Source organism: Phaethon aethereus (assembly GCF_964289735.1).
Source record: "Phaethon aethereus genome assembly, chromosome: 3".
NCBI classification, from domain to species: domain Eukaryota; kingdom Metazoa; phylum Chordata; class Aves; order Phaethontiformes; family Phaethontidae; genus Phaethon; species Phaethon aethereus.
Window position 1 is genome coordinate 94,075,397 of NC_138576.1, and position 20,700 is coordinate 94,096,096.

At 38.3% G+C, this 20,700-nt stretch overlaps 1 protein-coding gene across 1 annotated transcript in view; it reads left to right on the plus strand.

Annotated features, from left to right (window-relative positions):
• The window catches only part of LTBP1 (latent transforming growth factor beta binding protein 1), a gene marked incomplete at both ends in the record, with an annotated part of 200,233 nt that overhangs the window by 92,802 nt on the left and 86,731 nt on the right, over nt 1-20,700 (plus strand). Inside the window, 3 exons of the mRNA XM_081997791.1 lie at nt 355-632; nt 12,336-12,438; nt 18,000-18,071. Coding sequence (XP_081853917.1) covers nt 355-632; nt 12,336-12,438; nt 18,000-18,071 — 453 coding nt within the window. The remainder of the gene's footprint in view (nt 1-354; nt 633-12,335; nt 12,439-17,999; nt 18,072-20,700) is intronic.

Consider the following 20,700-nt stretch of genomic DNA (forward strand, 5'->3'; position numbering starts at 1 on the left):
TTTAAATTCTGGAACTTTGAATGGGATTCTTATTACACAGTAAGACCACAAATATTAATGTCACACCAGCCAATTTGGACATCCATGTTTATGTAGCAGTTTTTACAGTCCTATAATGTTGTTCTTTCCTGTGTGAAGAGTTTTCATTTTCTTGCTTTGTTAATGAGTCTCTGTGCGTTCTTTCAGCCTTCCCTCTAACCCCCAAATTTGGGCTTCATTTATATTTCAGTCATTTTAAGGCACTCTGTAAAAATACTAAGGTACAAAAAAGAAATGTCTTAGAGGTGCCTAAGATATCTTTAGGCATATTTTATTACCAATTTTTCTTATCTGTTTTTCCTTCAATTATTTTAGTGAAGTTCCCTCCTAACATAGTGAATATCCATGTGAAACATCCCCCTGAAGCCTCAGTTCAGATCCATCAAGTTTCAAGAATTGACAGCACATCAACAGGACAAAAAGCGAAAGTACCTCAGCCAGTACATCCACAGGTCTCTTACCAAGGTCTTCCGTATCAGAAGACCCAGAAAGGACATACTACTTACACAAATCAACAACCCATTCCTCATATGTTTCCTGTTTCAGTTAAAACTCAGCTTGGGCGCTGCTTCCAGGAGACTATTGGGACACAGGTAAGAAATGTTTTCTAAGGCTTTTGAGACAGATAGCTTTAAAAAAAAATTATAAAAGAATGAAAAAAAAATTAACCAATCACTGAGTAAGGCCACATTTGACATTCTTTTCCAAAAGAAAATTATTTTGAGAATGTAAAATTTTTACAAAATAACATTTTTCTGAACCTCCTTCTCCTTCAAGATAATGTCTTTACTTTCTTCACACTTGGATCCCTGACACTCTGATTTTAGTTATTCTAGTCATAACTTCTCCATTTATTAGCTATTTCTCCAAATAAAAAAACATTACTTAAATCCTAGCTCTCTCTCTCCAGATCGAACAACTGAGGTTACACTGTCTTCCACAACTTGTACTGTCCTTTGGTTTAATGAGTCTTTTTGCACATGAATCTCAACAGCCAGTGTTTTTCAAGGAGTTGCAGTTTTCACTGAAATTCCTATTCAACAGCTTCATATGTTTTAAAGTATTGTAGGCTAATGTTTTGAATCTGTTGAACTGTGACCATTGAATGGGGTTGAAAAATCGTTAAAGCCAATTCAGTGTTTACTAGAGCATTAAAACCTTACTTCAGTTTAAAATAATATGTTCACATCACTTTCTACATATGACTATTAAAAATTGTATATCTTCTTTCAGCTTTTGAAAGCACTTTCATAATCCACACAGCATTATCATTCTTGCATATTTGCATTTATATGTAAATATACAGAGAGAGGGGAAAAAAGCATGTGTGAAGAGATTGTAAAAAAGTTAGTAAGATCCTGTTATTTATTGCCTATCACCTTGCTGAAATTTAACTTTTCAAACAGAATTTTTTTTAAGCTGAATGCATGTCTCAGCTGAAACTGGAGGTTTCAGAAAAGTCATTCACTTGTTTTCAGGTATAATGTTACAGAATGAATATGTTGTTTTACTCAGGCTAAAAAAATAATTTATGACTGTTTCACTGAAGATTTGGATCGTTCATATGCTTTGAAGTAGAAACTTAAATTTATCACAAAAGTCACTCTGCTTTCGGTCCTTCCAGTAATGTGCACCCAAAGTTAGACAATTTTCAAGCATCTAAGAATGTATCTATTTCCAATATATTCCACAAACATTTGTTAGATGTTGGCAGCAAAATTCTCCAAAGACTTCACCTGCACAGAGCATGATCTGCCTTCCCCTCAAAGGGACAGCAGCCATCATCCCTGAAATGCAGGACTGGAGCAAAATGTCCTTTGCAAGTGTTTCATCTAGCTGTCAGTGAATGCTGTGATGCCAAGTGCTAGAACTGACAGCAAGGAAATTTTCTCATGGCTCCCAAGCAGCACACACACAAAAAAAAAATATAAGGGGGAAGAGACCTCGCTCACAGAGCTCACATTGGAGAGGATCAGGGATGGGGAACAGGCACGAGCAGAAACAGAGTGAGGGTAATGTAGGTGGGCAGATCCCAATGTAGTGATAGCAGTTACCTTCTGGAACCTCCAACTGAAGTTGCAATCCCTTAGTCTCATTCATCCTCTGCCAGCTCCAAAAAACTGACTTTTTTCCTGTAAAATATTTTTCTCTTTTCCTTTCAGTGACTGGCTTCTGTAGAGTATTGTAGCATTCTTACTAGTGACATAATTAACTCTAGTTTCAGAAGTCATTGCTGTGGAAGTAAAGATCCCAAAACCTGCTCATGCTAGGCGATCACATGAGGGTGTTTAAAAATAATTCATTCAAAAAAATGTAATGGAAGAGGTAAATTCAAGTGACATCATGCCCCAAAAGTGTTTCTAGAGCAGGATTAAGTTTGTGTCTGGAACTTTAATGTCTAGTATTCACTAACTGTTGAATGCTTGATTTGGACTCCACGGTGTTAATTTATACTGATGAGCTCTTCGTGCTTGTCTGTTTTATGAATAGTAAAACTTTGAATTTGTTCTTTGACAAGTATTGGAGCACACGTTCAAATGAAAGTTCATGGATTTTACATGACAAAATGAAGCAGGGCCTGTGTCAAACAACCGTTTTGCTGTATTTCCTACAAATGAGAGATCTAACAAACATGGCGTTATAATGTGCAATCATAAAATTCTGAAAATAATTATGATAATTAATAGTTGTTTATTATTTAATTGTATTTCTATTTGCTCTCCTATATAAAGGAAGTTAAAAACTCTGTCCCCAATCTTAGACTTGGTAGAGGTTGCTGGGTCTTTTATTTCATGCTTTTTCAGTTTCCTGTCTGTTCTTTCTGTCGCATGCATGAGTGAGGTATTTTGAATGACACATCCAAAGCTTTCAGTGTCCTATGCATGCCCCTCACATTACAATGGTTTTAAAATGAAAACTTACTCATCACTCACCAGAAGACAGTAACGTGCTCCTTTTAAATGGAGAGAAAAGGGAAAATATGCTTGCGTTGCCCTTATGCCTGACTTGGGATCCTAATAAATGCTTAGTCTCCAATTTTTATAATGTTTTTTTCAGTATTCCCCTGGAAAAATGTGTCTTTGCAGTGCTCTCAAGAAAGGGTAGTGCTTCCCATTTTGGAATAATACATGTTCTCGTTTTTTACAAATTTCATTGATCAGTGGCAGATCTGATGAGCATAGTAAGGATTTTGGGGGCCTTTTGTTATTTAATTTAATGGTTCAATTTAGAATTGGAGTTGTAGCATGGCATTTTGTAGAGCATTCATTTAAGACTTTGCGAGATATATATGTTTGTGTTTCAAATTTGAACCTGAAATGTTAATATGTATTTCCTGCAGTCAGGCAATGCATATTATTTATTTGTATGTTAAATATACCTAACTGGGAAAGACACTCAATATATTTGGTTTTTACACTTAAATAGATATATTCTAGAAGAATTTGGTTTTTTGTTTCTTTGATATTTGCTTTGCTAAATAGGAGGGTTCTCTGTTTGTTCCGATGAGATGCTAAACTGAGCTTTCCCTATTAGTAGCAGTGTGTTACAAGTCCTTTCTGGAGTTTTTGCTGGATAATTTTGATGTCCGTACTTTTCTCAATAATTATCAGTGTTTATACATTTTTTCGCAGGGTGGATTGTGTATTTGGCTTCAGAAATGTTTTATTAAATATCCTGGGATCAAAGGTGACTTTACTGTCTATAGAGCAGGTTGATAGAAGGGTATGTGTGTGGCCTTTTGTAGGCAAATCAACCAAGTTAATAAAGAAAAGACATTGCTGAACTTACTTTTGATCCAGGCTGAAAGCACAGGATAAAAACAGCATCAGAATCTCCACTGTGGTTTTGTGTGTGTAAGCACTAGCATTTTATGTTTCTCTCCATCTCTTGTTCTTTCCTTCTTCCTTGAATTTCAGCTGGTCTTCAATTACAGGTCCTCTGATTTAATGATTTGGTTTTTTCACAACCTTCTGTGGAATATTTTTCATCTCCCAACACATTCTTCCTCAACCCACCTTAGTTACATTTCTCTAATGTATCTCATTCAAAAACAGTAGTCCTGCAAAAACAACTGGATAGTTGCTATGCTCAAATCGCAAGACAGCCAGGGCGTATTTTCTGCAGTGTATTTCCAACAGAGCGTATACTGTTAAAGTTAGCAACTGGAGCCACCTTTAGCTGAAGCTTGGACATTATGGTACAGATAGTTGAAGAATCTGGTCATATTCTCAGGCCTCTGATCACTCCTAATTAACAACATAGAAATTCTTCTAGACCTCCTATTCACTTAGTTGTCTGTAGTATCATAAGTGACTATAGCCAAAGGCAGCAACCATGAGAAAAGGGTAGTAAAAGATATCAGTCTACAAGCTTAGAAGGACAGGAGGAGAGAGAGGGGGCTAAAGGAATGACATTTCCTAGTTTAATTACAATAGATAAAGATGTATGTTTTCATAAAGACATACACACATGTATGTACATGTTGCTTAATTGTGATTGTTTTCTGAAGTGTCCTCAGCATTGGGAAATAAAGTGGAAAGAGCAACTGTAAGAGCAGTATTAATATTTAAATTTTTAAAAGTAGTATAGGAAGCAAGTAGTTTTCTGGATGGTTCTCTTCTACCCGAGTCAATTCACTTGTCCTGGCTGCCTCTTTTTTCTCTGAGTGAAACACTTAGCAAATATTTCTCCCCTGGGAGATATTAACGATGATTGCTCCAGGATAGCTTACCATGTTACATGATAGCTTACTATGATATGTTGCATACAAAAGTTGTGGCTCATCTCCTAGTACCAAAAAGATTTTTTCAGAGTCCATCATAAACTAACAGTTAAGCTGCAGGTGAGAAACTTATTGTTGTCATAAAAATACAGGAAACCAACCTGCACCTAAACTTGCACCTTCTTACATAGAAAATGATGTTGAGAAAATAGAGACTTGAAGTGGGAAACAGATACAATGGAAGCAGTAGGTCAAAAATCCCAATTAAGATGGAGAACACTAAATTTCTGGAGAGCCCTGTATGGTACGGTGCCTTCAAAAGCTGGAGACTGGACATGGTGTCCTGCAAGGTCCTTTACAGCCATGTAGCCATGTGTTTCTGAATCCAAGGTCATCTTAGACCACTGATTCTCTAAGTCCTATTTAAAAAGCAAGCAAATAGGGAAGATTATGTTTCTCTTCTTTAATTCCTCCTCTTCAGCTGCTTTTCATTTTAATTCTAATAAAAATGCCTTTATTATGACACAGAATATCTTGTTATTTCCCAGAGTACTTCTACAGTATCAGTACTGCACCTAGTAAAGATTGTGCTGGTAATCTTGAGTCCTGTTAATTTTGCATATGATTACTTTGCATTTAAATTGAGAGAATAATGCAGATGCCTACTATCTGTCAAAATTCATATAAAGATAATTAAGCGGCACTTCCCCCCTCCCCCCCCCCCTTAAGATTGCTTAGAAGTGTCTGCTAAATGTATTCATGTGGTTTCCTGTGGTTATTGCATTTCAGTATTTTGGCTAAAAATTTTTTTTTTCTCAAAATTGATTTGGTGTCTTTTTGCTTAACTGTATATAGAGAGGCATTTTTTGCAAAGCAGCAAGAAATTAGAAAAGCTGGTATTTCCAAATTTCTCTAAAGCAGGCTCCTTCTGTCTAGATTCACAAGTAATGCTGTTCTCTTCAGCAGATATTTTTGAGTATCAGTTTTACCGAAGGAGACTTCTGGTGATCTCAGAATCTATACTTTAAAAACAAAATAAAAAGGGGTTGTTATTCTAAAGAGAGACAGAGATTGAAGTTGCTTACCTGGCTGAAGGCAACATATGCGAAAACGTCCAGAAGAGTAGCTGGCTGTAAAGTCATGTCTGCCCATGCTTGTTCATTCCTTCTCACTGTCCTTCAGTTGTGCTGGTGTAACTGCTGAGAGGAGCTGAACTGCTCTCTAAGATGATCGCTGAAAGAATTTTAAAAATACTGTCTTCTCGTCCCCCCTTCTTGTTGGAGTGTTTTAAATCCAGGTCAGTTCCAGGTTGCAGTGTTTTGGGGGTTATGTTCCACTCCTTGCTTGTCAGTTGTTTGCTGAATGATGCTTTGCGCTTCCCTTGCAAAGTACTTTGAAAAGTGTTGCAGAAAAGATCCACGCTTGTTACAGCTCTGTTGAGAAGGATGCCTGAATTAGAGTTGTTCTGATACTGTGAAGTGAAATTTGGTGTATTATAATAATACTTGAGAAAATCATATTAAAGAACAACAAAATGTACCACTTATAGCAGACAATAGAAGTATATAGGATTTTTTTAATAAATTAAGTTAAATAACATTAATGGTGAACACTAATAAAGACTTTATTGAAAATTTTGAGGGCTCTCCTTTTTTCATTGTGATCAAAATTCTCATGTATGCGTTCAAATGTGTTTCAAATGCTGCTTAGTTCTCATAAAAAACAAGTATGTCTGATAAACGTTAGTTGATCAGCATCTTTAGTGGGATAAATTTCTATGGAAATAGTTTATTTAATACTGTGTTTCAGCAGTGTCTTTTACAAGAAAAAAACGTTTGTTTTGGTTTAAGCAAGACCCTTCTCTCTGCAGTCAGACTTGGTAGAATACAAAATAAGCTAAGTGATAGTTGGCAGCTGGAAAAGGTCAGAAACTGTCAACATCGTATCATGATAAAGATTCTGACTGCAAATCATTAAGCATTTACTTAATTTGATTCAGACAAGGGCATACATTGATCAGGTACTTAACTTTGATAATAAACATAAAGTTTTTAAGAACCAGCCTTAGATGACTGATGAGTTTTTCACAATGCAAAATATTAAACAAAGGCATCAAAATTTTTGAGTTAGATACCTGAGCAGCAAAATGTGTTGATAGCTCTTAATGCACAAGCTAATGTATCGGTACCATTGTATGCGCTATGATCGTAGTGTATGTAGTCTGGAGGTGATGACAGTAGTAATATGACAGTTGAAGTTATTCATTCAACTGTATAAATATCCTTGTTGAACTTGAGATTTAACAAAATATTTCCTATAGAGGTAAATTTCAGGTATTTTCATTTTTTGACAGCTGTATGAAATGAACTTCCCTATTTATGTTCTTTAGGCAGGAAAAATGATACAAGTAAAATTCTGTGCTTCATACTGGTACTTTTTCCCTTAGAGCACTTTTAAAACCTTTTTTCTTTAGAATAGTCTTAAAAATACCATCTCATAAAATAAAATAACTGTCTGGAATTCCTTGAAGCTCATGGTTTGGCTTCTGAAGTTTTTAAACAAATAGACTGTCAGAAATCGGTGTGGATTCATTTCCAGGATTAATGCTTCATTCGCAATAGATTCTTTGCAAGATCAATACTCTGAAATATCAGAAGATTAAAGATGTATCAGATACCAAAAACACCAAACATTGTTTTAATTACTCAAATAGAAGAAAGCTGGATAATTTTTACTTGCCTATGAAGAATGTTCTGCTTAAGCCAAAACAAATTCTTTACCAGTTCTTTTAGAAAGTCTGGAAGTATTTAAGTTTCTCTCCTCTGCTTATGAGACAATGCCTGTTAGTGAGCCAGTGCTACATGGGATAATACCCTTCATTTGTAACAACCTGTCATTCAGCTGCTCAGTAAGCTAATTAAGTATGTTTGTTAATTGTTTCAGTAATACGGTTTATTAAGTTTGAGGTTTCTGACTCTTGTTTGTCGCGGCTATAGGAAAAAAAAAGAAGCAACAATCCCAAGGTCTGTGCCTGTTGAATAGTTTACAGAAAGTTAAACAGTGTATCCATTCACTTCTGCTATTGTGGTATGTGAAATGCAGTCTTTTGAGCTGAATCCCAGAGTCATTAGCTATTAACTCAGGCAAAGCACCTATCGATTTCATAGTCAATCATGTGACACTCCTTTATTTATGCCTGTATTGTGGTTTTAACTAGCAGCTCGTGACAGGGATCTGCAGATGGGTCACGCAGGAGTGGGAGTCCCGGGAAACATTGTGGTCCCTCAGCCAGAACCCTCTGCGGTTGCCCTGAGACCAGTTGCCAGACTGGGCTCTCTACCCCACTTTACAGGGAGCTGAATAAATTCCTTCTACTGCGTTCGCAGAGAGATTTTGAAGATGTAATCCTTCCTTTTCCCTGGCATTGGAAAACCCATGAAACCCTGGTGGCAATGCACAACTCAAGTACTGTTAGTGCTCCAAAACTGTGGAGATGGGGCAGAGGCAGGAGTCTGGACAGAGGAACAAAGAGGTGATGTGGCTTGGGGTGGCCTTTGTGCACCAGCACAGGGTCAGCCAGAATTTCAGTCTACCAGTGGGAATATTCAGTACTTCCTTCAGTTATATAAAATATTGGCATAGAAACCCAGGCACGCATGGGGAAAAATATGTGGATTCGAAACAATACTTTCAGTGTCTGTGAGTGCTTTACCCAGGAAGAACTTCGTTTTATAGCAGTACCATGTGTGCCTCATACTGCTGCTACTGCTGAGCCTCTTTCAGCACAGTTGAGCTCTTTTATACCAATCCTTCATGACTTCTTTGCCTTCTGAACCAGTAAGAATTATCTCAAATCATAAGCTTGTGACAGAGGTATCATTCATGAAAATCTGTTCTCTTTTCCAGAAGCCCTCAGGAATACAGGCTAGATTAGTTTAAAATGTGTGTGGATGATGGATAGAAAAGTGTAAACCTAAGCTTAGGGAATGGCATCATCTTCATGTATAGTGCAAGCTCTATGCTTATGTTTAGCTTCCCTGCTTATTTTGGGCTCACACTTATGTGTTGGAGTTATGTTGAATGGTGAGACAAGCTAAAAATAGTTATGGATTCCCCCAAGTGACTTTTCCAGTCACTTGTGACTCAGAAACTGGAACAGACTGTCTGAAGAGCTAATGAGTTCTTCTCAGTAGTGGGAAGTGGGTAAGACTTTTGAAATGGTTAGAAATTACCTAAAAGTTTTTGAGACCTCTAGAAACAGAGCTTCAGTTCATTGATGCTTAGGGTTTGTGAAAGGGAGGAGCATCTTAAGAAACTGTAGCGGGCTAAGAAACAGTTTGTGCAGGGCCATGAGTGTTGAAAGTATCTGAAGCACTATTAGATGTACCAGAGAAATCAGGGTTTATTAGCCATAGAAGAACTCTCTGTTTCTGCTTGGCTCAAGACTTCACAGAGCAGTCATTTTTTCTGATGCATAGCTCCAAAATTACACAGATCTTACACCACTAGGAGCCCCATGTGGCAGTTGCTTTTCCTCGCTGGCCAGTTTCTACAATGATCTGGACGTTAACCAAATTATCATTGATTCTTCAAGCTTTAATTCACCATAGAGGCAGTGGGAGCAGCAGCTTTAATCATTGCCAGTTTTTACTGACAGGACTACAAACCACAGTTGCCAGATGACTCAGACTTTGGCATGCATATTTTTGCTCATGGTTTTTATATGGAAATTTGAAAAAGTTATGACCACAGAGATCATGATTTTCAGTAGAGTGCAAATGCTGTAGCACCACACCTAAACTAGAAGTGGGCTTTAGTCCATCTTCCTCCTCCTTTTTTTCTTTCTTCTTCTTTGTTTTATACGCTTTTAATTCACTACTGTTAAATGGCACCTTTTCTGTTCTGGGGAAAAAGAAAAAAAGGGCCTGTTCACGATGGCATGTTGGCTCTCATGTTAGTGGAATCTTGTCTTGACACACACAAGCTGCTGGGATGTGTCCTTGAGGCTTGTGTCCTTGCAAAGGAACACTGGGTGTTGGGTAATGTGCCTTGCTGCCCGAATGCTCCATTTCTGAGATCATAAGGGGAGGTGCAGCACCAGCCTTGATTCCTCCCACTTCCTTTTCAGACAGAGGACAGTTGTAAAACTGAGGTACGAGGCAGGGGAGAACAGCTGAGTGCAAATTGGTTTAGCTGATTCTCAATAACAGCTGTCTTATGTGAGTGGCTTCTCTGTCCTTGAAGAAGCAGTCCCAGCTCTAGGAAAGCAATTGAGCAGCTATAATTATAAAGTAAAACTGAGTAGCTGTGATTATTAAGTAAAATGGTCCTTCCTAGACCATGCTCACATGGGATGCAGGTTGAGAAACCAGCATTGTGTAAAGACGTGACATGAATTATCTAAGGTTTTAGGGCAGCCACTTGGAGGAATCATGAGTACTCTCCAGTTGAAAGATTTTTGAGCTTCAGGGAATTGCAGCAAGATCTGTATATCATCTAGCTAGAGGCAGTTAAAAGAGATAGTTCCAGTTTTGAAAACAGCAAAGCTGCTGCAGCAGAGGGAGTTGTGCAAAATTCCCTGTTTGTGCATCTCGATGGCCTCTGTGAAGTGCCAGGCCAAGAGTTGCTTCAGGAAACGGAACTCGCCGGACTCTGATCAGGAGTGGTCAATCTCGTACTAATCCTGCCGGTGCCCAAACCAGAGGAGTGCAAGACAGCCTGAAAGACACGTGTTTAGGTAGTGTAAGCCTGGGCCTGCATCTGAAAGGTGGGGCTTGCTTAGATGCTTTACTGTTTTAACACAGCCAAATACCATCCAGGCAAGGACTGTTTCTCACCCCTTGGAACATGGGAAAATTTGTCACAAGACCCTCTGCAGACGGTAGTGTGAAAACAGTCAGTCTCTTTTAACCTGTTTGGCCACTCTGTTCTTTATGCTGTTCATGTGTCACCCTAAAATGAGGCTCAAAGCACAAGTGGTGCTACCCCGTATAGGGATGATGTGCAGAAGCACACCATGACGTTGCTAAAAGTGCTAGAAGTTGCCCTGGTGCCAGAAGCTCCATTTCACAAGAGAGGTTGGCTTTCACTGGGACAGAGGATGCTCCCGGCTGCTCACACATCCTGTGACTGACGTCTAAGCTTCACATGCAGCAAGTGCTGAGCTGCCGCAGGTTGTACATTAGTTAGATGTTTAAATGGTAAACTGGTGCTGCTTTTAATTTGTTGCTGAGATATTTCAGGAGGCACCTAGGGAGTATCTTGCCAGCCCTCCCCATTCAAAGAGCTATGCAGAGTAACTCTGTACTTCAGAAACGTCATTGACTTGTGGGTGTCAGTACAATTAAGAGCACACTGGGAAAATTTTGGGAAGGTTGGAGGAAGCCGTCAGTGCCTGTGCATTCAGCATGCATCCCCACTGCAGAATGACTGGGTGACCAGCCAAAGCAAAAGCAACCACAAGGCCACAGCCTGTGCCGTAGGATGAGCCAGCTATCTTGAGCTGAAGGCTAAGCAGCAGTGAGCATTTGGGTCAGAGGTTTATATGCTGTCAGGAAGGAAAGTTAGATTAGGGAAGGTCTATTGACTCCATACTGAGGATTCACATTTCAGCACATTTGAATTGTTTGCAGCAATGCCTATTTATATCAGCATTTGCTTTGAAAGTATTACTAAGTGCAGCTGTTGTGCACTTCTTGTGCGTTGTGCACTTCCATTTTATACCTAATTGGCAGGCTTAGAGTATTTTTTTTAAATGTCTGCATCTCAGAAATACATTTAAGCTTTCTTTAACCATGTGAAATGGAAGAAAATTGCAAAAGTCAAGAACATAACTAGTACCTTGTAAGCATCTGAAAATTAGTATTCTTATTAATAAAAAGCATGAAAAGTATATTCTTGATCAGCGGGATAAAAAAAGGAATGTGACCTCAGAAATTATTGCAAGATTAATTTAAATATTTGAGTGGGGAAAAAAGACACTTGTTTGGAATAACACAGACATCACTGACTTTGGCTTCAGTCATCTGTGTTAGCCTTTTCATTATCTGGGCAGCAGAATCTGTCATCGTAATTTGGCAATTTTTAGTAAGTGGTCATAAACAGTAAACATAAGATGGCAGAAAGTTGAGGCTTTTTAATAGGAAATAAGATTATAGAAATCACAGTCATACTTTTTGTCTTTCTGTAAGAGAATAATTAGAAAGGTATTGGAGATAATTTATACAGCTTTTGAAAAAGTGGACGAGCATGGTTTTATGAGCAAAAAGGTAGGGTATAGGTGCTAATGGCAAGTTACTACCTTGGAAATATACTCACTCATTCCGATGACATCCTATTTTCTCCTGTTTCTTTCTCCTTCTTTTCAAGTTGACAGAGGGGAAGAAAGTCACCTAGTTTACTCATGCCTGTGTAGAGAGCCATTGCAATGCATCAGCACTATTTAAGTTCAGCTAAGAGCTTCAGTGAATCTTGAGCAAGAGGTTGACCCAAGATGACTGAAAAAGAACATTGTACTAGAAGTGAGCATCATATAGTATCACTAACCAGAGTATTCTTTACCTGACTATTCCAGTGTGGCAAAGCACTTCCTGGCCTTTCCAAGCAAGAAGACTGCTGTGGAACCGTGGGTACTTCCTGGGGTTTTAACAAATGCCAGAAATGTCCCAAGAAGCCGTGTAAGTGCTATTTTGTTGTTATTCTCTGGATCAGTTTATGGTTTTGGGGTTTTTTTCCCCTCAAGTAGTATTTTTCTTTTTTGGAAAAAAAAAAAAGAGAACCTAGTAGAAAGAAAATGCTATGGTTTGATTAGGGACAGGTTGCAGAAACTGGAAATTTCCTGCATGCCAGCAGAGTTACAATATGCAGGCACTCAGTGCAGCCAGCAAAGTTAACGTCATTGGTTTTTTTTCCCCTTCCTCCTCCTTTAAGTCAGTGATGCACTGACAACTGATGTTGTGTTTTCTCAGGAAGGATAACGACATTGAATCATCTTGCCTCTTCCAGCTGGATTTATTTTTTTAAAAGTTTGCACAGAAAAGTTAAATTATAGAGGCGCCGGTTACTGCTCGGAGAGAATGCAGTGACCTCTTGGGACTGCAGATGAACTTTCAAGTTTGGAGCCAAAGTTTTCCAGCCTCTAAATTGTCAGTTACTTTTTTTTGCTCTGTTTTTGAAATATCTTCCTCAACAATTAGGCAATGACAAAGACTTTCTTCACTGTTTTGTTAAGATTTGACATCATATTATAATGAGAAAGAAATTTTAAATTATTTGCATGATAGGTGAAGCTCATCTTTTAAACATTTTGTGAATTACATTATTGTTGCACAGGAATAATAATACTTACCTGTCATATTTTTATCCCCAAATGAAAGATGAAAAAAGATACTGTAATCTCTGTTTTGCAGATGGAGTGGACCTGCATATAGTGGGCCAAAAATAATGCAGGGAGTTGCAGTCATTCTTATCTAGGTCTTCTAGGCCCCTGTTATTTGTACAGATAGCAGCTCTGGAAACGTGTTCAGTGTTTGATTTTTTGGGAAGTATATTTTTGTCCACAAATCTTAATGTGAATGTAAATACAATTCCAGCAGAAAACCTGCGTTTACTCCTACATCTCTGACTCCTCCTTCCACAGGAGAGTCTGATATCAATTTATGCTGACTCAATCCGATCTGCTAGTTTATGAAGCATTTAGATTTTGTGTTTATCTTCTGACGTGCTTCTGAAAGAGGGCCTCCTTGGGGTCTTTGAGGGCCATAGTTAATAAAAGACTGGTATCTAAGTTTTTATTCTTGTAGCACATAAATGCAGAGATAGGCATTCTGTATTGATGTATGAATTGTGAAATATGTCCTGATTCTATACTTTCTCCAAAGAAGTAGCAATTTAACTACAACTGAAAGTCTTGTTCATCAGAAGCATGTGGGCGTGTGGAATGTTGTTTAGTGGATGAAGGTGTGCCATGAGAAAAATCACAAAAGCCTGAAATGTGCTTCAACCAAAAACTGGTTAGAACTACTAATACAAATTTTTGGTGCCTGGTTCAAAAGGAAGACCATTTTCTATTTCTTCATAGCTCAGGTAAAACACTGGTCATCTCTGCCTGCAATCCACAACAGACAACGTGTTGATCAGGCAGCTGCTTAATGCCAATATGCTTGGCATGATGTTAAGAGCAAGCAAACAGGGAAACACTGGGACAAACCATGTCTGAAAGCCTAGTCCCCAGATGCTTCCTAGGTGGATACAGAGAAGTGCCTGAACTCACCCTAAAACCTCACCTGAAGGAAAGTCCACCACCCTTTTTTCAAAGCACTAAGTACGAATAATTTTTTTGAAATGCTAATGAGATGAGCATTGCCCTTTTGTTATAAAAGCTTAATGGCTAGCACACTTGCTCAAGATGGTTCCTTTATCTGCCAGGAGAATTTCTAATCTACATTTTATACCTATGAGGAGATGCCCTAACCCCTAAAATGTAGAAACAATTCTTGGAACAGGATCTAGAAGCCAGTCTCTTTCCCAGTGTCCTTAATTACTTATGGTATGAGTCATGCTCACTCCAGCTTTCTGGCTCAATCTGGAATTGTTTTTTTCTATGTAACCGTATGATTTCAGGAGGAGACAGAGAATGTTGCCACTTGGAATAATCCTGTCCTTGTGATTAAAGCATTCCTGGAAAGTAAGGGTTTGTGTCTCCTAGACATAATGGGATACATTTCTCCTCTTTCTATGTGGGAGCTCTCACTGTACATTAGTGTTTTAAGAAGGGACAAGGAGGTGGATGCACTGTCTGTTTTCTCCACATTAAAATACAGTGTCATCTACCACTGCGTTATATCAAGAGTATGATTTGGTAGGTGTATGTTTCAAGAATATTCACTGAATCTGTTAGGAAGCTTTGGTAGTGGTATATGTATTTTCTTAGTCTAGATTTGATTTAGGAATGAGTTAAGCATGACGCTCTTCAATCATGGCATGACTTACAGCAATTCTGCAAGAGTGCAAATGGTGAATTTCCAGATTTCTAAGAACTTAAAGTGATAGATTCTGAGCATTGCAGGAGTTTAAGTGATCTTGCAGCATCTTAGGTTTTTATAGATGTTCAGTTTGAACTTCGGCACACAACTTGAACTTTCAAATCCGTTTTGGATCTGGGCCTCAGTGTCCTTTGGGCATAGGTGTCAAATTAAGCCTCATGTCAGTATCAAACTGTTATGCTTCTGTAGAGCAAACAATTCCCAAAGATAAATATGGATTTATGTTAAGATTTAATGAAAGTGTGGAGTGGCTGCTTAAGGATTTATATTTCATCAAGCATATTTCTATTTTTATATTTTTAATATATACATTATATTGGATGGAAAAACTTGGGAGTCAAGTAAATTATTAATAAGTTATCGGCTAAGTGATGTCCATGGTAGTGTCTCAGCAGGGAAAGGTAGCCCCACATTAGTCCCATGTAATTTTGACTTGTTCTGATACTTCGCTAAATCGGTATTACCCTTTCTATTGTAGCCTTTTTTGGAAGCAAACAGACTTCTTTTTGCATTTATGGTTTTGTGCTTCATAAACTTTAAGATTGACCTGGTTTTATAATAATATGTAATCAGGTTGCATTTAACATGATCTGTGAAACACACTTCAGCAAAATATTTAAGCATATACTTCAGTTTCATTAGCAGGCACTTTTCTTCTCTCTTCAGTCAACTACTTAAGGATGTACATAAGTTCGCCTGTGTCTTGTTCCCATGAACCTAAACAGGGCTTTGTCACTTTGTAAAGATATACTTGTGTATTTTGGGTAATAGCTACTGCTCAGTCAGGGCTTCTGTCCCATTGCAAAGACAAGTGCCTTGGCCTGAGACAGCACCTATGTCTGTAAGTTTACAGGTTATTCAGTATTACTGAAAAACAAAAGAAGAAATTTTGGAACAGATTTCCATTTTTAAGGGTTTCTACAGAAGATGACTTAAGACAAAGTGAATTTCTGTGTTACATGGAGAATGTTATCATTGTTCAGGCTTCTTGCTAACAGTTAATAATTACAAACATGTTGTCTAAGTGAGTAAAGGGTAAGTAACGTAGGACTCCATCCAGCTCCCACATGGATCACTAGCCGTCACTGAACAAGCTCCTTACTCGACTGCGACCTGCTTATATTGCTGCTCTTTGTAGAAGGAAGAAAACAGCTGCTTGTAAGCCACTGTTCCTGTTCAGTGTGGGAGTAGGAGGATGAGGAGGGAGGGAGAGGTTAAAATCTCTGACCTCACTCCACCACTGCACTTTCTAGAGCAGCTGAGTCACTCTGGAAGGGAAAATGCGTTGCAGCACTGGAAAAGGCCTGGCATAGCTTATGGGCTGGTCTCCATTTACAGCTGGAAGAGCTCTGTTTTCCTCCGCCAGGCTGTACTGCAGGGTACCATTCCTGCCCACAAAAAGTTAGAGAGACTCTCGGTTTTGGTGTGAATTGAATCAGGTCTGCAATGGCAAACAGGGACATAATCAAGTTAGGACACAATCAGTGCAGTTATGAATCTGACTCTGCCAACATGAGCATTAGGAGTTTCATTGACATTTTTGGGGACCAGGGATAGGCTAATTCATTGCTCTTTTGAAAATCTCACCTTAAATTTCAGCTGTTCTTAACATTGTGAAAAGATTAGTGCTGCTTGAAAATAAACGTGTAGCTGCCACTTTTATGGTGAGAGACAGAATTTTCAAATTTTAATTTGTGTTAAAATGGTTGTAGTCAATGTAAAGGTGGAAAAGTATGTGTTCAAAACTGCAAGAACATTGGAGTTTTATTTTGACCTGTACTATTTTTGTGTTTAACCATTTTATCTCTTTAAGCAATCTCTAAGGAGAATCTTAATGTCCCAGTTAAGCAGTTATCTTAAATAATTCACAGCAATTTGAAATAAAACTATCTGACTCCAAAAGCTGCTACTCAAGATCATAACTTAAATTTTTCCAAAGAATAAGAAAAGCTTTAGAACTAATGAAAATAATTCCCTTTTTTGTTTGTTTGTTTGTTTGGGGTTTTTTTCCCCCACCCTTATAGTCAACCAGTTACCAGTTTTAAAATAAGCTGCAGGGATAAATACGCAATTCAGGTATTGTATGTGAAGTGAAGCCAACTGAAAACGTTATCTCACTCAGTTGTTCTGTCTTATTTGACAGCTTATATACAGTAAAGATGGAAAGTAATGCATTTGATTTTTTCCCCTCTGCTGAACATTTAGAACACTTCTAAAAGAAAACAAAAGATCTGACCAAATGTAAGGTATCTCTGTTGTAGCATTCAAATTATGAAAAACTCTCCTGACTGTTATTAAAGGCACTTGTGTGATCATAGTGCCAAAAGTTTAGTCCTATATGTTTAATAAAGTACGGGGCTTTGCCAAGAGGTTAGCTTTTAGTGCATAACCATACAAAGAAGTTACTGCTCTCGTTTATGATGTTATAACAGTTTAAGAATCAATAAACAGTTTTCTGTAGTCTCAAAGGCAACCTTAAGTGGAGGAAAGAAACAATAAACAGAAATAAAGATCTAGTTAACTGAACACTTTCTATTTTGGGAAAATTGAATTCAGTCTGTATTTTGCAGTGTTGTTATGCCCTTGAGAGTTTACACTGATCAGCCAGTAAGTCACAGAGTCTTCTAAAATTCAGCAACTTTGCTAGGTAAATCACAAATGTGCCCTTTTCTTCTTTTTGCCTTACTTTTAAAGTTAATTTGCTTCTATTTCCTATTTCTTTCAAATATTTTTTAATTCATTGTGGCGGGAGAAATGGTACCCAACAATTTTACTTATCACTGAAGGTACTTCTGGTTTCTAAAGCTGCTTTCAGTTTTAAAACCATTGAGTTTCCATCATGAATCTTCACCTTTATCTTTTCCCAACATCATATTTGTAGCTGGTTTGGAGAAGTAATTATTTGAATCTTTGAGAACAACTAGGATGAAAGATAATGTCCTGATTTCAAAGATTTCTTTTTTGGAAAAACTATAAATTTGACTGGATAACTGAAGACTTAAGTGGTATACATGTGGAAAAAGATGGAATTAAGATTACCTGTACAACCTTTAGTTTTAATTTCTTGACCTTTTATGCTTAACCAGACATCATAAAAACTTATAATTATTTTTTTATATAATAATTTGGCTGTCAGGCTCTCTAAATAAGCATATAAATCAGCAGTAGTTAACTGATGTAATTTTTTTCTTCAGCTTACCATGGATACAGTCCCATGATGGAATGCCCACAAGGCTACAAGAGGATCAATGCTACATTTTGTCAAGGTACAATAGCAGCCACAATTGGTTGTGTTTATTTTGCATACCAATTTTCTGTGACAGATTCTTTGATATTTGTGACTTAGATGAATGGATCCAGTCCATTAATTTGTATTTGGGAGAAAATGTTGAGGCTACTTTTAACTCTTTCCAAATATTGGCAAGTCCATAGACTGGTGGGGGTTTTTTTGCTCCAAGGGAAAAATCTTTTAAACGTTTTATGTATACTTGCATTTTCCTTGATGATGTATGAAGATGACTTCATAAGGATTCATTTACTTTGTTTTTCAGTAGAAACACATTGTTCTGTCAGTTCTTTTGCTAAACAGTGAACCTGCAGACTTACTCAGTTAAGTCAGATGAAACTAGCAATAGAGGATAATTTCTTATAATCGTGAAAGTATAGAGTAATCGGAGAACAATTCTTTCAGACTTAAGAGGTTAGACACAACAGTACTGTGAACAGCCAGCTAATGTCACTGGCAAGTGGAAATTAAAAACCATTCGTACCTGGCTGCTACGTAAATAGGTGACCCACATACTTGAAGAATACACATTGTGCAGGTGAGGATGTATGGAGCTAGACTGCATAAGTTGTGTTACTCCAAGATTATGCCCTATATCTCCTGGCTGTAAGCACAGAAGTTATCAAAACATACAGGGTTGTGGGATCTGCATGATACCATGCAGCTACCCAGAAAGGCTTGGGGCATTTAGAGTCTCCCGGCCTATGGCATCTCTACCTGACAAAGCTGAACAGATGACTGCAAACATATGCTCCTTCTTTCTGTGTGTCTTGGAAACAGATACAGAACAGAGGTGCCAGATAAGGATGTACGAAAAAACTTAACTGCTGGTCCGACTTGTTTGGCACAGCTCAAGTAAATGAGAGAAAGGAGCTCTGAGAATATATGAGCAATCCTGCAGTGGTGCTCGAGAGAGAGATTTGGGAAGGAAGGGAGGAATGAGTTCAAGTGAGGCTGACACTGACCTGTGGTCAGGTTTGTTAGTCATTGTTGACGCTGCAAGGGTAAAAGAGCTCCCAACAAATGGTGGTGGAGAGGAGAAAATGAGTAATTGGCATTAAATGATGTATGTAGGCACTATGGAGAAAGTTAATTTTATTTGACTGAAAACTTTCAGTTAGCATGTTGATGAAGGAATGTGCAGCAGCCCAGCTACATAGAGAAATGATTTTGCCAAGCAAAAAAATATGGTTTGTAGAGCACTAAACACAAATATCTCGCTGCTTCCACTGCTGAGGAGATGTGAGCAGCTATCTGAAAGTATAGGCACTTGAGCCTAGCTGCTGCTCAGTTCTCTACCTAGTGGTTTACCACCTTGCAGGGTAGGGGCATTTGGAGGATTGTGAGAGAAAACTGAGTTGAGTCTAAAGAGTAAAAAAATAAATGGAGGAGAGCTGCAAATTGCATCTCGAGTTTGTTGCCTGCTCTGTAGTGAAAGACTGTAAAGTCCTCAATAAGTAAAAGGGATGGGGAGATGTTGATGACAACTTACTGATGAAGACTGCAAAGTCAAAAGGTGAAGGAGGTGAGCGTAGGTGGGCCACCTTTTCACAACTCAAATTAAACAAGCAGGTGGTGCATATATTTCAGCAAGCTGCTTCCAGCCATTTCAGAAGATATTGTCTCATTCCGCATGTTAGTTATGAGGATTTTCAGTCTGCAAAATGGAGGATTTCTAACTTTGAGCACAGAAAGGGTCTGGAAGATGCCACGATGCATTAGTACCATCACGCATCCCTCTGAGCATAGTCCGGGAGACACAGAAGCTTTTGATACCTCCAGTAGTTGTGCACAAACCCCACTGTATACACAAGAGTTTCCTAGACAGCAGCAACCCAGCAGGCATTTAAAGGTGAGCAGGGCATTCAGTTTGTTTGAAGGGATTGTGCCTAGGTGTTGGCAAACCTTATTTCATGGAAACTAAGACCCTTAACCAGGGGCTACAGACAGTTAAAAAATGGTCTGATCGTCTGGTGCTTGTGAAGGTTACCTGAGGTAGACCAGCAAGTCCTTTCACTGGGCAGTGACAGGCTGATACAGAGGGAGAACATATGTCTCTGGGTAGGAGCATAAGAGGGAGCAAAGTCCTGTCACGGTAGTGTGCAAAAATAGATCTGTACCTGGTAGGCTAGTCATTGTTTGTTGTACTGGGTTTTGATAGTTTTTCCCCTGTCACATTTTTTGACTACATAAGTCATACCGCAAGAAATATGAGGCTTTAAATAGTTTGTTTTATTACTGCTATCATTATCCCAGAAGAGAGAGCTGTAGACTCTAAATATAACTTGAAGTTGATACATGGAAACTTATAACCTAGAGTTTAATCAGACAGTAGGGGTCAGATTATCCTGCTACAAAGTAGACTGTTGATGAACTGAGGATGGGGAAAATCTCTTAACTTTCTGGAGAGGACAGAGTTGGTGACTGCTACAGGTTCCCCATATTGCCTTATCAAGGCTTGGGTGACTTCTCTGTAATTTACTCACCAACAGACACCAAAAAAGGAGGCGCAGGTAAGGAAGGAACTGGGAGAAGTAATAACCATGAAACAAAGCCAGGATGAAATTTACACGTATTGAAGTAAATAACAAGATTACCATTTTCTTCAG